At 33.1% G+C, this 19637-nt stretch overlaps 1 protein-coding gene and 1 pseudogene across 1 annotated transcript; one reads left to right on the top strand and one right to left on the bottom strand.

Moving 5' to 3' along the window:
* Positions 1–2482: 2482 nt before the first annotated feature.
* Positions 2483–4610, bottom strand: LOC142626692 (putative fructokinase-5). The gene is made up of 5 exons (XM_075800400.1): positions 4419–4610; positions 3812–4222; positions 3102–3236; positions 2710–2826; positions 2483–2614 (listed from the first exon to the last, which is right to left on the bottom strand). Exons 1-5 carry the CDS (start codon positions 4608–4610, stop codon positions 2483–2485), a joined length of 987 nt encoding a protein of 328 aa, XP_075656515.1.
* Positions 4611–6949: 2339 nt separating this feature from the next.
* On the top strand, positions 6950–8356 carry LOC142628938 (ethylene-responsive transcription factor TINY-like; annotated as a pseudogene).
* Positions 8357–19637: the final 11281 nt, after the last annotated feature.

The raw sequence follows: 19637 nt of genomic DNA, 5'->3' as shown, positions 1-19637 counted from the left end.
TTATATCTTATATCTTATAATTATCTTATCAAGTGTTATAATAATTTAATTTAAGTAAAACTCTATTAGATATATATTTCAAGAGCTTGAAAATTCTATTTCAACTAAAATTCTATAACAAAAATTTCAACATGTATAAACTCCTGCCAAGGTCGAAACCCTTCATACTCACTCAAATTTTCACAAAGAAAACACACACAGTAAATTGAAGCCATGGTAGGAAGCATGAATGTTCATAAGAAACAGAGAATTGAAAGAGATGATGATAAAGACTTTTGACTTTTTGTTGAACCCTCCAAGGCTTACTACATCATTATTATTATTTTTAACATCATTATTATTTTTTTAATACAAAATTATTTAACTTTTTTAACTACATAATCGGAGTCAAGAGAGACTCATGTTTAGGGCTCTTCTCTTCCTAAATGCGAGTCTCACGTTTAGGACTCACGTTTACAATTTTTCACACCCATAATTACACGGCTTCTGCAAGAGTAATTTAGATCACACAAACAAATTGAAACATACCTTTCCCCCCTTGGTTCCTTATTTAATATGAATTCATTATTCGCCACCACACATTGAAATTTTTAGAACTTAAATCGAAACAGAAAAATCTAAAACCCACAAACCCAAATCCTTAAACAAAGTTTGTTAGAAAAAATTTCTCAAAATCCAAATGGCTCTCGCTGTTACTTCTTCTTCTTCATCTATTGCAATTTCTAAAGGTAGTTTCTTTTTATAGTTTGAATGGAATTGTTGTTTTTTTTAAGGATGTTTGGTTGTTCTGATGATGATTGTTTGGTTTTTTTAGATAAACTCTATAAATTTATTTATAGTCTTTTCAATTGTCGATGCATTTATTCTTTATTTAGTATGTTTTCACGTTTTAATATTTGATGAGTTTTCTATGTTCGTGTTTTGCAGTTCGTATTGTTTTGCAATGTATTGTTATGTGGTAAGCAACATGGTTGTATGTTCGACTTCTAGCCAAATACAATAACACACTCCCACAGCCCACTACTTCTTTTCTTAGTCTCTTCGTACGCTGCATGTCCTCTTCCACTTTGCTCACATTGGTAGTGTACTGCATTGATTTGGTTCTTGGAGTGCCTTCAAATCTTGGGTTTGGATTTACTTTGTCAAAAATGTATGTAAGTTTTTTATCAAGTTTAATGTTAACAGAATTAAAGAACTCACAATCTGAAAAAAAAAAAAAAATGACTGTATTAGATTTTTTTTCTTGTATGTTTGAAGTCATCACCATAGAATAGCGAAAATGTTGTGAGCCACGCCGATATGTGTTATGTGGAACCAATAATATTAAAGAAAAAGAATTTTCTAAACCTTTATTTTTGAATAAAATTATTTATTTTCATTCAATTTCAATCATTTTCAAGTCATACCTTTTTTTTAAGCCAAGTCATAGACCTTTAAGCAAATTAAATTTGAACTTCACTTATCTTTAATCAATACCCTCAATTTAACTACGTGAGATTAATTTAGGTTAGTTTTCTGTTTATCTTACCTGACATGAACACCACCACAACTTGTCAAACGCTTTAACGGAGTGCTCTAACATTCCATTTCGTTAGGATGTGGATTTTTATTGGACTTTTGATTGCTACAATTTTTTTTTTTTTTTTGCTGAATAATTGCTACAATTGAGAAACATATATGAGTCTTATGAAAGTTCTTTGAAGGTATTGTTGTTAAACATTACCTATTAAACATTAGTCATGTATGTCCTCCAATTATATATCATTCTAAAATAGTCCTCCACACAACAATTCATCCTCCTCCAAAAAGGGATTTTATTAAAATGAGTAACAAAAATGGCACTTGGACTGAAAAAAAAGAAATAGAAAAGGCACGCCCTCCATAAGGGGTCGTCGTGCCTAAGTTGTGAGGGTTCTCAGCACTTGACCTTGAGTTACGCCCATGATTACATGAGTTCATTATCCCCTGCGTATCAAATCCCTTAACATGCATCCACAGTATTCATGTTATTGGCACCAAACATCTACTTTCGGTATGATCATACCAAAACTATTACTTACAAGGTCATTGTTATTTGATAGATTCACGAAAGATTTTCGATCACATGAATACAAGATCATTGGCAACGATGATAACATATGAAAGGCATAGCCACTCACACAAACGTGTAAATTGACCCAACACTAAGTGGTAGTGTGACGGAATAGACATCGAAAATCTTTCTAAAACGATTCTCTTGAGTTATATGGATAATTATCCAATTCTTTTGAAATGATTGGATTCAAATACTTAATACCACATCATTAATAATATTAGTAGATATTAAAATGGTGATAGTAATTTATTTCAATATATACAGAGAGAGAGAGAGAGAGAGAGAGAGAGAGAGAGAGATTCCTAAAATACATAAATAAAACTTATTATCTATCCTTAGACAAACCAGAATTATACGAAGGCGAATGATGAAGGAAATGCTTTCGGCCTATTTGGTCTTAGACATGAGCTCATGAGCATTGGAGGTGGATGGAAGAGCTGGAATTGCTCCCTTCTTTGTTGTACAAATTGCTCCACATGCATTTGCAAATGTCAGAGCCTCTCTAAGTTTTGCTTCATCCTATACAGAAGTAACAAAATTAACTTAGAACTAATGCCGAAAAGAAAAATAATGAAACTAACTAAAGTTAAAGTTAAGGGATAAAGAATGATTACACGAAATATGTTAGTATCTTTGGCGATAGAAACCAGAAGTGCACCAACAAAAGCATCCCCAGCACCAGTTGTGTCAACAGTTTTCACCGAGAACCCACTCACCTTCCCTTTAAAACTCTGTATTTATAGATTATATGTTTAGACGAAAAGATAACTGGATCAATTCGAAATACAATAGATTAAAAGGACTTGAATATCTTATTGATATGAGGATAAAGAGGGAGGAGGGAGCTTCTTTAAGATACAAATCAATGGTGTAAGAGTAACCCTCTTTTCATAAATGTAAGATACATGTGTGTGTGTATATATATATATATATTTATATCCTTCTAAAAGTGTGAAGGCACTGTTTCTAGAAACAAAAAAGAATTAATAAATAATAATAATAATACCTTGGTGAAGTATCTACATCCCTTCTCTCCATCAGTGACAACAAGCAGCTTGAGGTTATCATGCCATAGGGTCAGAACAATATCTTCCTTGTCAGGATCTTCTTGTGTGAGGAATTGAACCTCATCATCACTCACCTATACCACCAATTACAGACACAGAATTATTTTATCACCTAAAATGAGTTAAATAAAACAACTATATATTGATGGATTTATTTATTAGAAGATAATTTCAGTGTTACTATCTGATGCATCCTTGCAGGTCCGGGTATCAAATCCTAATCCTATTCTATTGAACAACTTACCAGTAAACCTAATTGATATAAACCTACTACGTAATATTTGATGAATCATTATGAAAGTCTACTATTACTTTTTTGTCCTATCTGACAAATTATCAGTGGGATAATCTAATTCAAGAGCAAAACTTTGGTACACATGGCTGCACTGACCACAAATAGTATTATCTTTAAATTTAATGTAATTAAATGTTTGGGAACTTAATATATTGCACCTAAGAATAGTATATAGGTTTGACCTCACTAATTCGATAAGAAAACAATCAAACCTAAGTCAATTTGAGAACGATTAATGCCAATGGGTTGTATTCATTTAACTTAGCTGATTTAATACAAAAACAATATAATTGCATTATTGCAATTAATGTGAAAAGAAAAAGGCACTCTAATGGAATAGAAAAGATAGAATACCTTGATGAAATCAGCTTGATTCCAGATGCTCTTGATTCCATCTCTAGCAGCCTGAGGAGAAGGCCAGAGAGGTAAGCGGACGTTTGGATCATATGAAAGCAAAATGCCGGCTTCCTTGGCAGCTTTCATGGCTGCCAGGTGAGCAGACTTGCATGGCTCAGATATCAGGCTTATGGATCCATAATGAAATATCTTGGCCTGCTTGATGACACCCATATTTAACTCCGATTCTTTTAGCAGCATGTCTGCACTGGGGTTTCTATAAAACATGAACTCCCTCTCCCCATTCTTCTTCAATGTTACAAAGGCCAATGCAGTTCGTGCATGTTCATCAAAACACACCCCATCTGTGTTCACCTCGTTCTTCTTCAAGATATCCACTAGCATGTGCCCAAACTCGTCATCTCCAAACTAAAGTAGACAAAATTAAACATCATCCTCACATATAAAATATATATACATTAAGATTAAATTAAAAAAGAAAAAGAAAAATTATCTTATATTTACATGTTTATTATAATTAACTACTAGTATATTATATTATATGTATAGTTTATAAAAATCAAGAAATAATAATAACAAAACAAGAAGAAGATATGGGGAGAACCTTGCCAATAAAGGCAGAGCTACCACCAAGCTTAGTTATGGCACAAGCAACATTGGCAGGAGCACCCCCGGGTGCTTTGAGGAAACCAGTAGACTCGGCCAAGGAAACTCCAGCTATGTCAGGCACAAAATCAATGAGCATCTCGCCGAATGACACGATGGTGGATGTTGGACTCGTTTCTGAGATCGTCATCTTCTTCTTCTCTCAGCTCTTTCTTCTTCTTTTTTGATAACAAATCCTTATAGTTTATGAGGGCACATAGGGGCTTTTTATAAGGATGCTATTTTCTTTGGGAGCAAGAAATAATCAGCGTTATAAATGATATCATCATTTGTTTCTATCCATATTTGGATAAATTCAATATAACTTATACTGATTTTTCTGCATAGATTACTGGAGAATGGAGATACGTTTACTAATAGATCATGTTTCTCTGACCGGCAAATTTGTGTAATGTCTAACAATAATTATGATTAACATCCCAAATAAGATAAAAATTTTTAAACCATTTATTACCGTTTTGACATATTTATACTCTAGAATTCCTATTATCCTAGACTTTGTAGTACAAGAGTTTTTTTTTTTTTTTAGTAATACTACAGCCATAAGCTACCTTTTGCAATATTTTTATAAATTGTTGTTGAGGGCAATTTTTTATTGGTTTTTATTTAGGTCCACTACTAATATTACTTTTTTATTTACCAATAATTACTTGCCACATTAAGTGTTTGTAAAAATTTTTGTGTTTTAAATTAGCATTACTTTTTTTTGTCACAGTTTTACTAATCACTAAATAGTAGTTTGCTGCCGATAATCTTTTAATTTAGAAATCCTATGAATTCTTTCAGAATCCCAAACATTTAGCTGCACATAACTCAAGGATTCTTTAGAGGAAAAAAAAAATTATACTAGTAAAGGATTTTTATTTTTTATTTTCCCTGAGAATCACCTCAAGGATTATATGCCTAGTAAGCCTGATCCTTTTTTCCGGAAATGTAGATATTCACGTTCTCATCATGGCTTAGAGCGTATCAAAGTAGTAACCTTAATTAATAAATACGGAATATCTTTTTACTAACTAAAACAAAACTCCTACATCGAAGGGGAAGAGAGATTATAACGATTGTTATTTGATGCACATCATGGCAAATATTCGTACTCTTTTTTTGAATATAGGCAAATATTCGTACTTGACTGCCTTGATTCTAAACCATTTGTTTCCTATTTTCTTTTTTTATATGTAAGATAGAAATTATGTATGTGAAACTCTTTTCTGGAAACTTAAACTCCAGTCTTTACTCTCTATACTCCACAAACACTTATACTTAAAAAGTAACCATCACGTCAAAGGTGCACGGTAGTAGTTTCTTACTTTATAGAAGTAGACATATTCTACTTTTTGTTGCTTCCGCATCCTGCATCAGCTTCCACATTCTGCATCACAACCTACTTTGTTGTCTTGGCAAACAGATTATCCCTCATTAAAGTTGCCCCCCCTATCACATGCTACCACATGCCAGCAACAATTCTCCCTTCTTCCATATGTGAAAAAGTTGACAAAGCTCACATATCTTATTTATGGAGTGATTGAAACTCAAAAACACACCCATTAATCATTGAGGCTGTCTTCATTAATCAGCAAGCCTGGCGGATTTTTAGGTATATTTTTAAAACTTTGTCAATTCCCAAATGATAACTTCCTCAGTCCTCACTACTTATCAATATATATATAGTTAACCTGTGCTATATGTACAGGAACTTAATTACCTATTTGTAAGGTAGACTAAATTTTTTTTATAAAATCTTAAATTGATTAAGAAATTACATCATTGCATGATTTGCTCTTATATGACTTCAATTTGTGTTATAATTTGATGAAGAAGTTATTGCTTGAACTTACAACGGTTTACAAAAAATTTGTCAGACAGTTTCAAATACTGCAAAAAAATTACTCAAAAATTCAGATATTAAAGCTTCTAAAAGACGAAAAAATATTAAAGAATCAGATGATTCATTGCTTAGAAATTATTGAAATAAAACAAAATATATATAACTAAACAATAGAGAAATATAAAAAAAAGAAAAAAGTACATGAACCCATAAAGCAATAAGTTTTAAATTTTAACAAGTATTCCAGAAGTCACGGCTTAAATTTGTAACAAAACATGGTTTGATACTCTTTCACAACTTCACATAGAAAAAGCTTAAGTACAATTGTTATGTTCACAAAATTTGCACAATATTTTCACAACAAATCATAGTAATTAATTGTTATTGGTTTTAATTGAAATGTACCTCTAAATTTTATTTTTTGTCCACTAATAACAACCTATAAGTACCTACCACTTTTTTTATTTTTTTATATAAGAACAACCTTCTACTTTTTTTTTTGGTTGCTAAAGAAACAACCTTTTACTTATGATTTATTATAAAAATGTTGTCAACATAGCTGTTTTAATTATTATAAATATTAGATATAGTCAACATGATTCACTAATCAATTATTGGAATCATGTGTTATATGTAATACTATGGATGTGTGCAAAATAGTGAGTGACAGCTATTGCTCACAGGTTGAGAAGTGAGAAGTGACTCAAGTGAGAAATGATTAGGAGTGGCAAAGTAAGCCCAAACTCATTTGCCCACCCAAACTCACCCGCTCTAATTGAACACAAACCCAACCAATTATTAGTTGGGTTAAATGGGCATCAACCCAATTAGACCCAGTGATTATTGAGTTTTTAACTAAAAACCCATTGAAGACCATTTAACCCAAAAACAATATATCCAAATTCAACCCAGCCCTTCCATATAAAAAAAGGGATAATTACAGTAAACTCAACTGTGGTTAGACCCGTTTTTACTTTGCCTACCCATGGTTCAATCATTTACACTTTACCCACTTGAGATTTACTCTGTTAAGAATCCGTTACCTACCTCTCCATTTGCCGTTAAACAAACACATTTTTAGACAAAAACAAACATAAAACAAATAAAAAAATTAAGGTTTCCAATTTTTACAAAAAAAATGGTATGAACATTAGAAAGGTATGAACATCATTGGTGTTTTGTTTTCTTTACAATAGGAAATGATCTAATCTAACACAAGTTGAAGAGCATTAAATCTAATTTAATTAAAATTTTATAATTAAAAAACATTTCTTAATGTTCTTCAACTTGTTCTTCATTTTACAATTGGTTCTTTGAATTCTTCATGTTCTTTTCTAAATTCGAACACAATCAACACCAAATTCTCAGCAAATCAAACTCATAAACCTAGTAAACAAACAACCCAGATCAAGCCCATATCAAGAAACCAATCACAACAAACCTAGAAAAACACAATCAAACCCAGACCAACACAATCAAACCCAAAATCAAACCCAGATCCTACCACCACCAGGAAGAAAAATCGGATTTGGCTTGGAACATTCTTGACCCCATAAATGGTAGCCCGAGCCCACGACGTAGCAGCGTTGAGCATTAAGGGAAACTCGACCATCCTTAACTTCCCCGAACTAGCCGGGTCACTGCCCCGACCCGCTTCCAACTTGCCCCGAGATGTCCAAGCCGCTGCTTCCAAAGCAGCTTCTATGGTCGACTTTGACATTCCCAAAACGAAAACAATGTCGTCGTTGTCGTCGTCGTCGTCGTCATCGTCATTGTCATCATCCATGTCATCAACGAGAAAAGCTGAGAGAGATAGTAGAGTTGCTGAGCCTGGGGACGAGTTACAAGCTGAGTAATGATTTTGTGTTTATCGACTCAGTGGATGGATGGGTGTACCCTTCAGGCCTCCACCATGGTACCACAACCACAGCCACACCCACACCCACAGCCAAAGCAGTAGCATTGATGAATGCGGTGGGTATTTTAGGGGTCAAATAATTGAGACTGTGATTTCGAGTAGCTTCAAGGCTTTATTGTGGGAATATTAAATGACTATAACCATAATATTACCCATTTCATTGCTCTTTTTATTGTGGGATGCAACCTCTCTCATTTCATTGATACACATCTTTTTTCTCTACAAAACCCCCCTCTTTGATCTTGTTTGCTTGATTTTTTTTGGTTATTTTTTGTTTGTAGAGGAGAGAGACATAAAAGTGAAGATAAAATACTTTTTTACCCCTAATTTTAACAGAAGTGGGTAATAGATGGGTAATGGATTGAAGTTCAGGTGGGCAAAGTGTAAATAATTGAACCACGGGTACGCAAAGTGAAAACGGGCCATACCACAAGTGGGTTTACTGTAATTATCCCAAAAAAAAACTTAGCCCTCAGACAAAATTAGACTCTAATTTTCTTATTTCTGTTTCCCTAACTTTCTCGGCAACCAAACGCATTCCAATTTAGTTAATATCTTTAACAAAAGCATTAAAAGAAAGCTCACCAGAGTCCATTTCTAGCGGCTTCGAAGCATCGAAGGAAGCATTTTCCAAACCTTGAGAGAAATTCAAGACGGAATCGAAGCTGGAAACGATTAGATGATCGACGAGAAGAAGAAGGACGAGCTTGACCTGAATGTGATTGTCGAAGGCTGTGAAACTAAATGGCGACTCAAGGTCGAGCAAAACCCTGGGAATTAGAGCACTGTTTGGCTTTTTTTTTTTTACCCTTCTTCGCTTCGCACTCACAGTTTCTTTTTTCAGATCCAAAATCTGTTTGGTTCCTGAGAAAGTTGAGGAATTGGTAGTTTTTATTCTTCACTGTCTTCTTTTTTTGAATTTGGTGTATGTAATAGAGCCATTTGGTTCGATTGAGTCGAAGTTGCTTCATTTGGCTTTTTTTTTTTTTGTGTTGGTTTTTGGTTCGTAAATAATTGGAATTGGATTTTCAAGATTCATTTCCTTATTTTTCTAAATTTTCTCGGCAACCAAACGGTGGACCACTTAGTTTCTTATCTTATTCCTCTATTTTCCTTTCGCTAAGCTGTTACTGTGTTTACACATTATAATTGGGTTGTGTTGGGTTTGGTTTAGAAGCAATTAGTTAAATGGGTTTTAATGGGTGAATGAGTTTTACATACCCAATCCAATTATGTCCACCCTAAACCCACCCATTTGACACCCCTAGAAATGACAGTGCATCTCTATTGGGGGGTATGAAATTATGAATTAGGACGAAAGAAGAAACCATATGCCAAAGTTTCATTTAAAAACAAAATAAAAAACAAAACTAAGCAAAACCCATACGCCAAATTACTTACCAAAAAGGAAATCAAACGCTACGGTAACACAGTAATAAACAAATAAATAGCGGAGAGCACTGCCGACACACTTTCTAAGTTTACATTATCCATTCTCTTCTAATTTTTTTACGTAAATATTTTCATTAAGGTAAGAAAATATGGCGAATTTACATCAGAGGTTTCGGTTTTCACCATATTTATATATAGATGATGTAAATTTTCTTGCGAAAACCGAAACCTCTGAAGGGAATGGATATGATGTAGATTTTCAGAGGTTTCGGTTTTATATTTCTATATAGATGAGCAAGAAAATTTACATCATTTATATATAAATATAAAACTGAAATCTCTGAAGCTCCTACAATTTTCCACATCAGCATTTTTAATTTATATTTTTTTAGACTCAAATAATCATTAATTAGACTATTATCATTAAAAAGGCTCACGTTAGGATTCAAAAAAGAAGAGAGAGAGACTCACGTTATAACTCCTTTCTTCCCACCTAAAAACCCTAGCAAACCTATCCCTTTCTCAAGTTTAAAAAATAAACTGACCATTCCTGCAAACTTTCTCTCTCCAAACGTAGGAAAAACACTCTGTTGCATTACCCAATTATAGCTTCAAGATTTACCACACACCCTCATACACATGGTAAGTATTTTGTAATCCATCTTTTGCTTATCAGATCCTTGAAAGAAAAAAAGAATAGAAGATATATTTGCTAGGTTTTCGTTTGTGATCTAATTCAACTAATCGAGATCAATAAAGTTATATTTCTTGGCTGCTAGAGATTAATAAAGTTATATTTCTTGGTTGTATTTGCTAGGTAGTGATCTTATTTCGTTATATATTTGCTAGGTAGTGATCTTATTTTGTTATAATAAAGTTATATATTTTGTTTGTGATCTAATTCAAAAATTGTACTTTAGGGTTCATGAATTAGATCACTGCCATATCAGATCCTTGAAAGAAGAAAAGAAAAGAAAATATATTTGCTATGTTTTCGTTTGTGATCAAATTCAACTAATCGAGATTAATAAAGTTATATTTCTTGGCTGCTAGGTAGTGATCTTATTTCGTTATATATTTTCTAGGTAGTGATCTTATTTCGTTATAATAAAGTTATATATTTCGTTTGTGATCTAATTCAAAAATCGCAGTTTAGGGTTCATGAATTAGATCACTACCATCGAGATTAATAAAGTTATATTTCTTGGCTGTATTTGCTAGGTTTTCAGCAAAAAGTTTAACTTGGCATTTTGAACCTATGGCTGAAATTTATGTTGTTCTTTGGAAGTTCAAATTTGAAATCTTTCTTCATTCATTGTGGTTTTTCATTGAGTAATTTCTTTCTCTCTTACTCCTCTTGATGAGTTTTTCCTTTTCACTAAAATTTTATCAGGTTTGGTATTTGACTAGAAGAAAGTTTTTTAGCATGAAGCACCTATTTCATTCTATTTGTCCTCACCACAAGGAAAACATTAAGGTAAGACACATAATCTATTTTAAAGTTTGAATGAAAATTACCATATCATACAAAGTACAAGAGATAAGTTTTTAAAGGATGAGCTTAATTGTTTCTTTTATATAACCGAAGCCTTTAACTTTTTTTAGACATAAGCATTATTTAAATAAAAAGAAAACAACAACTTTGATAGGCCTAAAAAAAAAAAAGAAAAAAAAGACTCACGTGTGTGTGTGTGTGTGTATATATATAACTATTGGGATTCAACATAAAAGATAATGAAATTAGGTAGTATAATTTTGATATTGTTCCATATTTTGAATTGTCTATATTATTATTACTATGAGAAAGTCATATTGCTACTCAAATTTGAAGCTTGGTGTGTCTTTCTCAATCTATATATATATATAAAACTAACTATTGGGAGTTTTGCTTTATTAATTTAAGAATTGTAAATTACTTTGTAGGTTTCGGTAACTATGCACTTGCAACTCAATAACATTCTATTTTAGACAATACTTCTAAACTATGGAAAAACATAGACGTTAAATACTTCTTCATTTAAAAAAAATATTAACTAGCAAAATGTCTATTTACTCATTGTTGGATTTTTTTTAGTTAATAGTTTTTCCGTGCATCGCACGAGTTAGCGACTAGTTAGATTCATTACATTACATGCCAAGGCACAAAAGAAAGCTCACATTATCTATTCACACAATACGTGCCCGGTACATTTGATCACATGATAGCACTCTCACTCTCAATTTCATATTCATTTTTTTTATACCAATTTTCATATTAATTATCGATTTATGTTGGGGGTAACATTACTTTCACATAACTTCATTATTGAGATCTAAAATTAGGAATATTTCTAGACTCTTTTTTATTGTTTTTGATAACCAAATATTTTTAGACTTTGTTGTACACATCACCACCATTTAATTACTTTTTATATGCCAACAAAAAAATTACAACATTTTAATTTGGCAGTAATTCTAAGATATTATATTCTACTAGCCTCATCGATTTGAGCATGCAATGAAACTCTTTTTTTATTGGTTTTCTTTTTTAGGAACTTGGGGTAGTTCTTTTTTATTTTATTTTTAGAACATGAGGTAGTTTTTTTTTTTAATAGGAACATGGTAGGGCCGTAAACAAACCAAGCCGTTCATAAACAACTTGGGCTTGGCTTGATAAAAAGCTCGTTTATGTTCGTTTATTTATAAATAAATCAAGTTTGAGTTTTAGATTTAGGCTTGTTTGATAAACAAGCCGAGCCCAAGCGAAAAAAAATTGCTTGTGAACAAGCTTATGAATAATAGGGCTCGATACAAAACATGCCAAGCTTAGGCTTGTTTATAGCTTGACATATGTTTACTAAATAAACTTATTATTATGACATTACACATATCTTAATAATAACATAGTCCACATGAAACAACTTACCACCACCTATTAATTTTTCTTCTTTACTATAATTTTTTTTTACACTCCCTCTAAACTGACCACAGAACAATTTTAGACTTAAGTTACATATTTTTTTTTTAAAAATTGCTCAAGCTATAGACAATGAATGATGAATGGATGAATTTAATTATGTAAAGTTGTAATTTGAATAATTTCTAATCATGGGTGGAATGAGAAGCATGATAAAGTAAGTATATTCTTTTCTTTTCTTTTTTGTTTACTTGATTTTTGGTGATATAATAAGCATTTGATAATGCAATTTTTTTGGATCCCAAGCTAAAAAGCTTGACTTGAGCTCAAGACTGAGCTTGACATCAAGCTCAAGCTTGGCTTGACTAATTAATCAAGTCAAGCCAAATCAATCTCATGCTTTTTGGCTTTCTCAAGAACTTGAGTTCAAACATTGTTTTTAGGCTTGTCTCAAGCTCGAGCCAAGTTTGAGCATTTGATTTTTATTGACGAACCAAACTCAAATACGCACTACTCGGCAAAGCTTGGCTTGTTTACAGTTCTAACGGGGGTAGTTTTGGTTATGTACATGGGGTAGTGGGAAGTTTTATAAAACATGGGGTAGTTTTTTTTTTTTTTAGAGTCAAGAACATGGGGTAATTTTATAAACATGAGTAGGTTTTTTTAATAATTTTTTTATTATCAATTTATGATTTTAAACTCTGTTGATGCTCATTTTGGCAAAACGGTCTAATAACAGAAGAAGCCCAGCAATATGAAAAGGGGGGAAGAAAAAAGAATTAGCAAAGTGAGAGAAAAAATCATTAAGCCCAAATGGCAGGAATAATGGTCTGCAGGGCTACAAAATAGTAAAAGGGCCCCAAAGAAAGCAAATGGGCTCAAGGGAGCCCCAAAGAATGAAGTAGTAAGCCCTTAAGAATTATAAGAAGTAGAAAGCAAGCAAAGACGGGCCGAAGGAGCCCAAAGAAAGGGATTAGTAAATGGGATTGGTTGAAGGCCAAAAAATCCGAAAGTAAAGGATATGATAATTGGACCGGAAAAGCCCAAAAGTTTTAGCAAAAGCCCATGAGAATGTAAGAAGTAGGAAAGAATGAGATCAGCCAAGGATGCCCCAAGGAATGAAATGGGCCAAGGATGCCCAAAGGAATAAAATTAGCCAAGGAAACCCAATATGATATGAGGATTAACCCAACAGGAATACTGGGCAATGTAAACTAAGGGAATGAATAATATATGAAATTAGTATGGCAAGCTCAGAGGAAGTCCAGCAAACGAAAGTTAAATGATATCATGGCAGGAACCATGTAGTGACATGGCAGAAGTACCAGTGAGCCCACAAACCAAGGGTGAAAAGAGACAAGGGCCGAATTATAAGAAGTAAAGGCCTACACCTAAGCAATACCCAGCCCAAAGAAGAAACAAGATGTGAAAAACGAAGACCCAATGACTCACCCATGCCACAAAAGGTTAAACAAGCACCAAAACATGCAGCAATACCAAACAAACCCACAGGCAATAGCAAACGCGTGAACACTAGATAAGAAATGAACTTATATGGGAGTGGAGCACGCACAAGACTCAGGCACCACCAACTTGTACCTAGCCAATACAGAGGCAGTGGGCCATGGGTTAAAGGTAAGAGAGGGTGTGGTCTGTTGGTGGGAAGAAGGGGGAAGCTTATTCTAGGGTTCCCGCTCAAGCTCTTTTGGGGGAAATGTCTTGCTAGGATAACATACCACCTAAAAGAGGCAAACATGAGCTGGAATCACTAGGTGCATATTACAGGGAATGTCACGAAAGCTAAAAAATAAAACAAAACTTCTCTTGTCTGGGAATGGAACATAGCGTAGCCAGCACAGGGTAGTGGTGGTGGTGGCTGGGCAGCTAGCAGACTAGTGGGTAGTCTGGAAAGGACACCCCCAACAGGCCAAAAGTAGTTAAAGGGTAAAATGGTAAATCTTATCATGCCAGACAGTATAAAAAGGCCTCAGCCGTGCACAGTAAGAAACAACAAGAACAATAGGGAGAGATAGTGGGGAAAAACACTAAAAACAAAAGAAGAAAATAGAGAAAACAAAGAAGGTAGGATAATGGGGAGGGAAAAAAGTAAATGAGAGTGCAAAGCATGCACCAATGAACTACCCACTTCTCTCCCTCTCAATAGCCTATTCTCTAGCAAGTTAAGAGCTTGAGATTAAGCCACTTAGGTCCATTTTTCAAAGTGGGCAATTTCTATGGCAGGATTTCCCTGTGAGGTTACCTACATTGGAGATTGATTCTCTTCTTGGACTTAAATTTGCCAAAGAGCCAAGTTTAGCAGACTAATCCATTTTCTTCTTTTATCATTATTGTTCAATTGCTAATGTTATTTTTCTTGTTGCTTATTCATTCCTGCCATACTTATATTATCGTATTTCCCTTTTTGCAAGTTTGTTTAAGCATTATCTTTTGTCAGTAACATGTACTTTAGTTAAAATATTTTAGTCATTCTGCTGTATTATTTTTCTCATGCCATAACATTTTGTGACAGTATACCTTGTAGTGGGCACATGACCAAGATCCCTGCCAGGGGTTCTAGCTTGCGCATAGGCTAGCTTAAGATGGGTTTCAATTAAATCAGTCTCGACTCTCCTACCTCTGAATCATTGGACCATAGTACGGCAGGAGCAGTCCAGCCCAGGATATAAAAAAAGGCCCACTACAACCTCATTTTTATGTTTTAAAAATAAGAATAAGTTAAATTATGGATATTTTTTAAATAAAAAAAGACAATAACTAACTTTCTGAATCCTTTTAATATATAAATATAAAGATGTGATGTAAAACCCAAGTTTTACTCCTCCAATCCGAACGTGTTACACCATCATATTACATATTAAAAAATCGACATAACCACACTCAATTAATTTTAATACTCATTTAAAAATCTAATTTAACTTAATTGTAAGTTTATTGAGATGTTATTATGTGTAGTAAGATATATTGAGTTTTAAATAAAAAGTTAATGTGACAATATCTTATTGAATAGTGTAAAACATGAGTTTTATACCCATCCTTATCAAATTCACTCTTATTCTAATATTTATGGACCAGTATCACAGTTGGATTGGGGTTCTTGTCAAATGCTAGTAGCAGCCCGATCAAACGTGGGCTTGGTGACAACTTCATAAGCCTTGAATTGAACCCATGATGTAGGCAGGACATTTATAAGAGCTAAAGTTAAGTTTTATGTGTTTTTTATTCATTCACAATAATTGGATTGCTTGAGAGGGCATGTATGGATAAAATTGCTGGAAAGAATAGGTCCGCACATGCAACGTTGAAAACCGACCCACATATTAAATAGGTGAATGATGAATTGGTTGTTAGCAGTTTTTGCACCTCGAGGATAACCCAACTGGCAACCACTTCAGCTTTTAATTTCAATAAAAGTTGGTAAACAAAAAATAAAAAAAATAAAGGAATTAGGTTTTAGCTACACATGTGGTAATTATTGTTAGTATTATACCATTTTTTCCCCCATAGGATTCGATATTTTTTTTTTTTTTTTTTTTTAACAAATCTTAGATCTTATTACCCTTTAACCGTCAATGTTTGTGAAATATTAAGATTTTTTTTGGAGTAAGAAACATCAAGATGTTAAGACATAATTTATAAAATTCTTAGTATATGTATTTTGAAAATTATATATATAAAACACGGGTTTATGGATTAGATAATAAATAATTAAATATCTATCTGACATCCAGTGGAGTTTTCGTGGAGACAAAAGCTTCTCAATGTTCTCGGATGTCGTTCAATATGTGATCGAGGAAAGGAAAGATTTTGAGCAATTTGCCACATTAGCATGGATGATTTGGTATCGCAGAAACCAAGTCAAGGTCAGTGACAAAGATTTCCCAGGTTTTTCTCATGCCGACCAGCTACTACATGATTTTCTACAGGTACTACCTGATCGGCAAAGACAGATACCAACAGTAGGTGCTCAACGAGTCAGATGACATCCTCCTTCAGTGGCAGAACTCAAGGTCAATTTTGACGGGGCAGTGTCAGAGAAGACAATAGAGCTGGATTGGGAGTGGTGGTTCGTGATCATCAAGGGCAGGTCCTAGCTTCTCTATCCGAGAATGTCCTTCTCCCTCCTTCCTCTGATGATGTTGAAGCACTAGCAGCTGTCCGAGCCATCTATTTTGCTCCTGAGTTAGGCTTTTCATCAGTTATCGTTGAGGGTGATTCAGAAACAATTATTAAAGCCCTGAAAAGCGATGATGAGTCTCTTGCTACCTACAGTCACATGATTTCTGCTGTAAGACCTGCTATAGATGCCTTTAGAAATATAAGTTTCTCTTACATAGGCGACAAGCTAATGCTATAATACATAATCTAGCTAGACATGTTACTGGTTATCTAGTGTGGATGGAGGATGTTCCTCCATACCTCCGTGATATACTTATAGCTAATTATGGCTAATTGTTTTAATGAAAGTTCATGATTTCCTCCTCAAAAAAGAAAATAAAAAAAAGTTCAACATATGCTAGACAGCGAAAACCTTTAATGTCTTGGATCAATAAATCGTAAAAAAAAAGATATTGAAAAGAATGTAAATCATATGATAGTAGTAGAGTGAATAAAGTGGAGAAACACATCAAGGGTATTGTGGGATAATATAATATCTAATAAGTTGAAGGGAAAATTTTATAAAATTGTTACAAAACCAACTATCCTCCTGAAATGAGCATTTAAGATGCAACATATTTATAAAATGAGTGTATCCTTTAACTCTCAATTTTTGTGAAGTATCAAGATTTTTTTTCAGGGAGTAAGAAACATCAAGATGTTAAGAGATCATCTATAAAATTCTTAGTATATGTATTTTAAAAATTATATAGAGAACATGAGTTTATAGATTTGATTATAAATACATAACTGATAAGTGCTATTTTCACAACAAATCATAGTTAGTAAATTGTTATTAGTTTTAAAACCTGGACTGTTTAATGAACCGAGAAAAGAAGAGGTTCAAGGTTTTTTAGGTTGGACCGAAATTCAACCGAAGTCAAACCGTGACGTATCATTTAATTTTTTAATATATTTGACACTTAAATTAGTTTTTATATATATATATATATATATATAATTTTCATTCCTAATCAACAAGATGTGCGTGGCCAAATGTTATTTCATTTATTAAATCATTTAATTATTATTTTTGAATTTAAATCGTATAATATCAATAAATAGTTATTTTAGGTCTAATTTGAACATGACACAAAATAGAGATTAACAATTCGAATGTTAGGTTGGCTTGCTGCAGGTTTAAAGTCTCAACCTAATACTTTGAAATGGACTTAGCCATCAGAACGCAATTGTGGTCTTCCTTCTTCATAATCTAATTACTCAAAGTCCAACCAAGGCCTCTGAAACAACCTCCACCATAGGTTTGGTCTTCTATTTATCATGTTTGGACCAAACCTATTGACTTAGAATATTTCAATTTGAAGAAGTCATCAAGGAGAATCTACCATAGTACAACGCATTAATTCAAATGGCTTCGGCTAATGGGAAAGGCAAAAAACTCTAAAAAAATGCAGTAGTCCATCTTTGACGTTGTACTAGATCTAGAATAATGTCAACGAAGCATAGAAAATTCCAACAAATCAGTCATCTAACAAGCAAATTGTATATATATTCCCTTGGAAGCTCATCCCCCCTTTCTTTTCCTCACGCAAGCCTATGCGTGCACACACAAGCAATATGAAACTTATTTTTGTTAGGTATGTACGTTTTGCCTAATTTAGGTGGTATAGTGTGACAAATATGACTAGCATCTAAATACAGTCAAAAGAAACCCATACCTTAAGGTATCTAGCGTATAGGTTATATGTAACTACCTTTCATGTAAAGATGTATCCATATTTGTGGGGTTTATTTCTATGTGAAATAGTAGTTACAAAGTTAGGGATACACACTTTTGCACAATTTTGTGTTACAACTCGTTATGTGACGAGTTGTGATTGGTTAGAGTTAGTGATTAGAGTGTGTTAGTGGGCCATGCGGGGACATATTCTAACTAATCACAACTCGCCACATGACAAGTTGTGGCATAAAGTTGTGCAAAAGTGTATGTCCCTAGCATTTCTCTGTTACAAATACTTAATTTATATGATACTTTTGTGCTATCAAATAGTTCACCCCATCATATTTCTAGGAAGGTATTATTATACTATATAATAATGTTGTGTGAATTGTCTCATCCTACTTTTTATGTTGCAAAATATTGCAAGCCATATACATGAACCTAAAGAGAAATATAGAGTTTAAATTAAGCGTGGTCATGCTCAACAGTCATAACAAGACTAACCAATCCTTAATCTCAAAATTTTGAGGTCAGGTATAAATCCTTAGCAGTTTAGTCAAGGTTGACCGCATGTATTCTTTTATGTCATTCGATTCTTTCTGAATTCATATTCTTTATTATTTCCTTAATTAAAATGTCAATTTTTACTAATATTAATTTTGGCTTCCACTACATATTTTTTTCCCGCAATTTGAATCAACTTAGTCTTTCTCATTGGTGCGTTAATTATTTTCCTTCTTCTCATATGACTAAATCATCCCAAGAGACTCATCTTTTCTCAATAGAGGTCACCCTAATCTTTAAACAAATTTTCTTGTTTAGAATCCTATTTTTCATCTTAACATTTTCATTTTAACTACACTCATTTTATGAATATGTTTGCATCTTAAATGCTCATTTAAGGAGGATAGTTGCTTTTGTTACGATTTTATAAAAATTTTCCCTTCAACTTAATAGATCTTCTATGATCACACAATACCTTGATGTGTTTCTCCACTTTATCCACCCCACTACTATAATATGATTTACATTCTTTTTAATCTCTGATTTTTTACGAATTAATGATCCAAGATATCAAAGGTTCTCGCTATTTAGCATCTATTGACCATCAAGGCTTATAGAATCTTCATCTTTGTTTCTACTTTTACTAAATATATAGTCCATTTGCTTTATTTTAATCTTACTTAATCAAAGGTCTTTTTTTTTTTTGAGAAACACTTAATCAAAGGTCTTTAATTTGGAGCATCTCACCAAATTTTTAACTTG

The sequence above is a fragment of the Castanea sativa genome, chromosome 3 (assembly GCF_040712315.1).
Source record: "Castanea sativa cultivar Marrone di Chiusa Pesio chromosome 3, ASM4071231v1".
In the NCBI taxonomy this organism is placed as follows: domain Eukaryota; kingdom Viridiplantae; phylum Streptophyta; class Magnoliopsida; order Fagales; family Fagaceae; genus Castanea; species Castanea sativa.
Note: the sequence above shows the minus strand (reverse complement) of the source record. Positions and strands in the feature narration are given on the sequence as shown.

Coding starts and splice junctions, on each gene's coding strand:
- LOC142626692 (XM_075800400.1), bottom strand. CDS start 4,610: ATGACGATCTCAGAAACGAGTCCAACATCCACCATCGTGTCATTCGGC. Junction 2,827..3,101: donor GATGTAGATACTTCACCAAG/GTATTATTATTA, acceptor CTATAAATACAG/AGTTTTAAAGGGAAGGTGAG. Junction 2,615..2,709: donor AAGATACTAACATATTTCGT/GTAATCATTCTT, acceptor ACTTCTGTATAG/GATGAAGCAAAACTTAGAGA.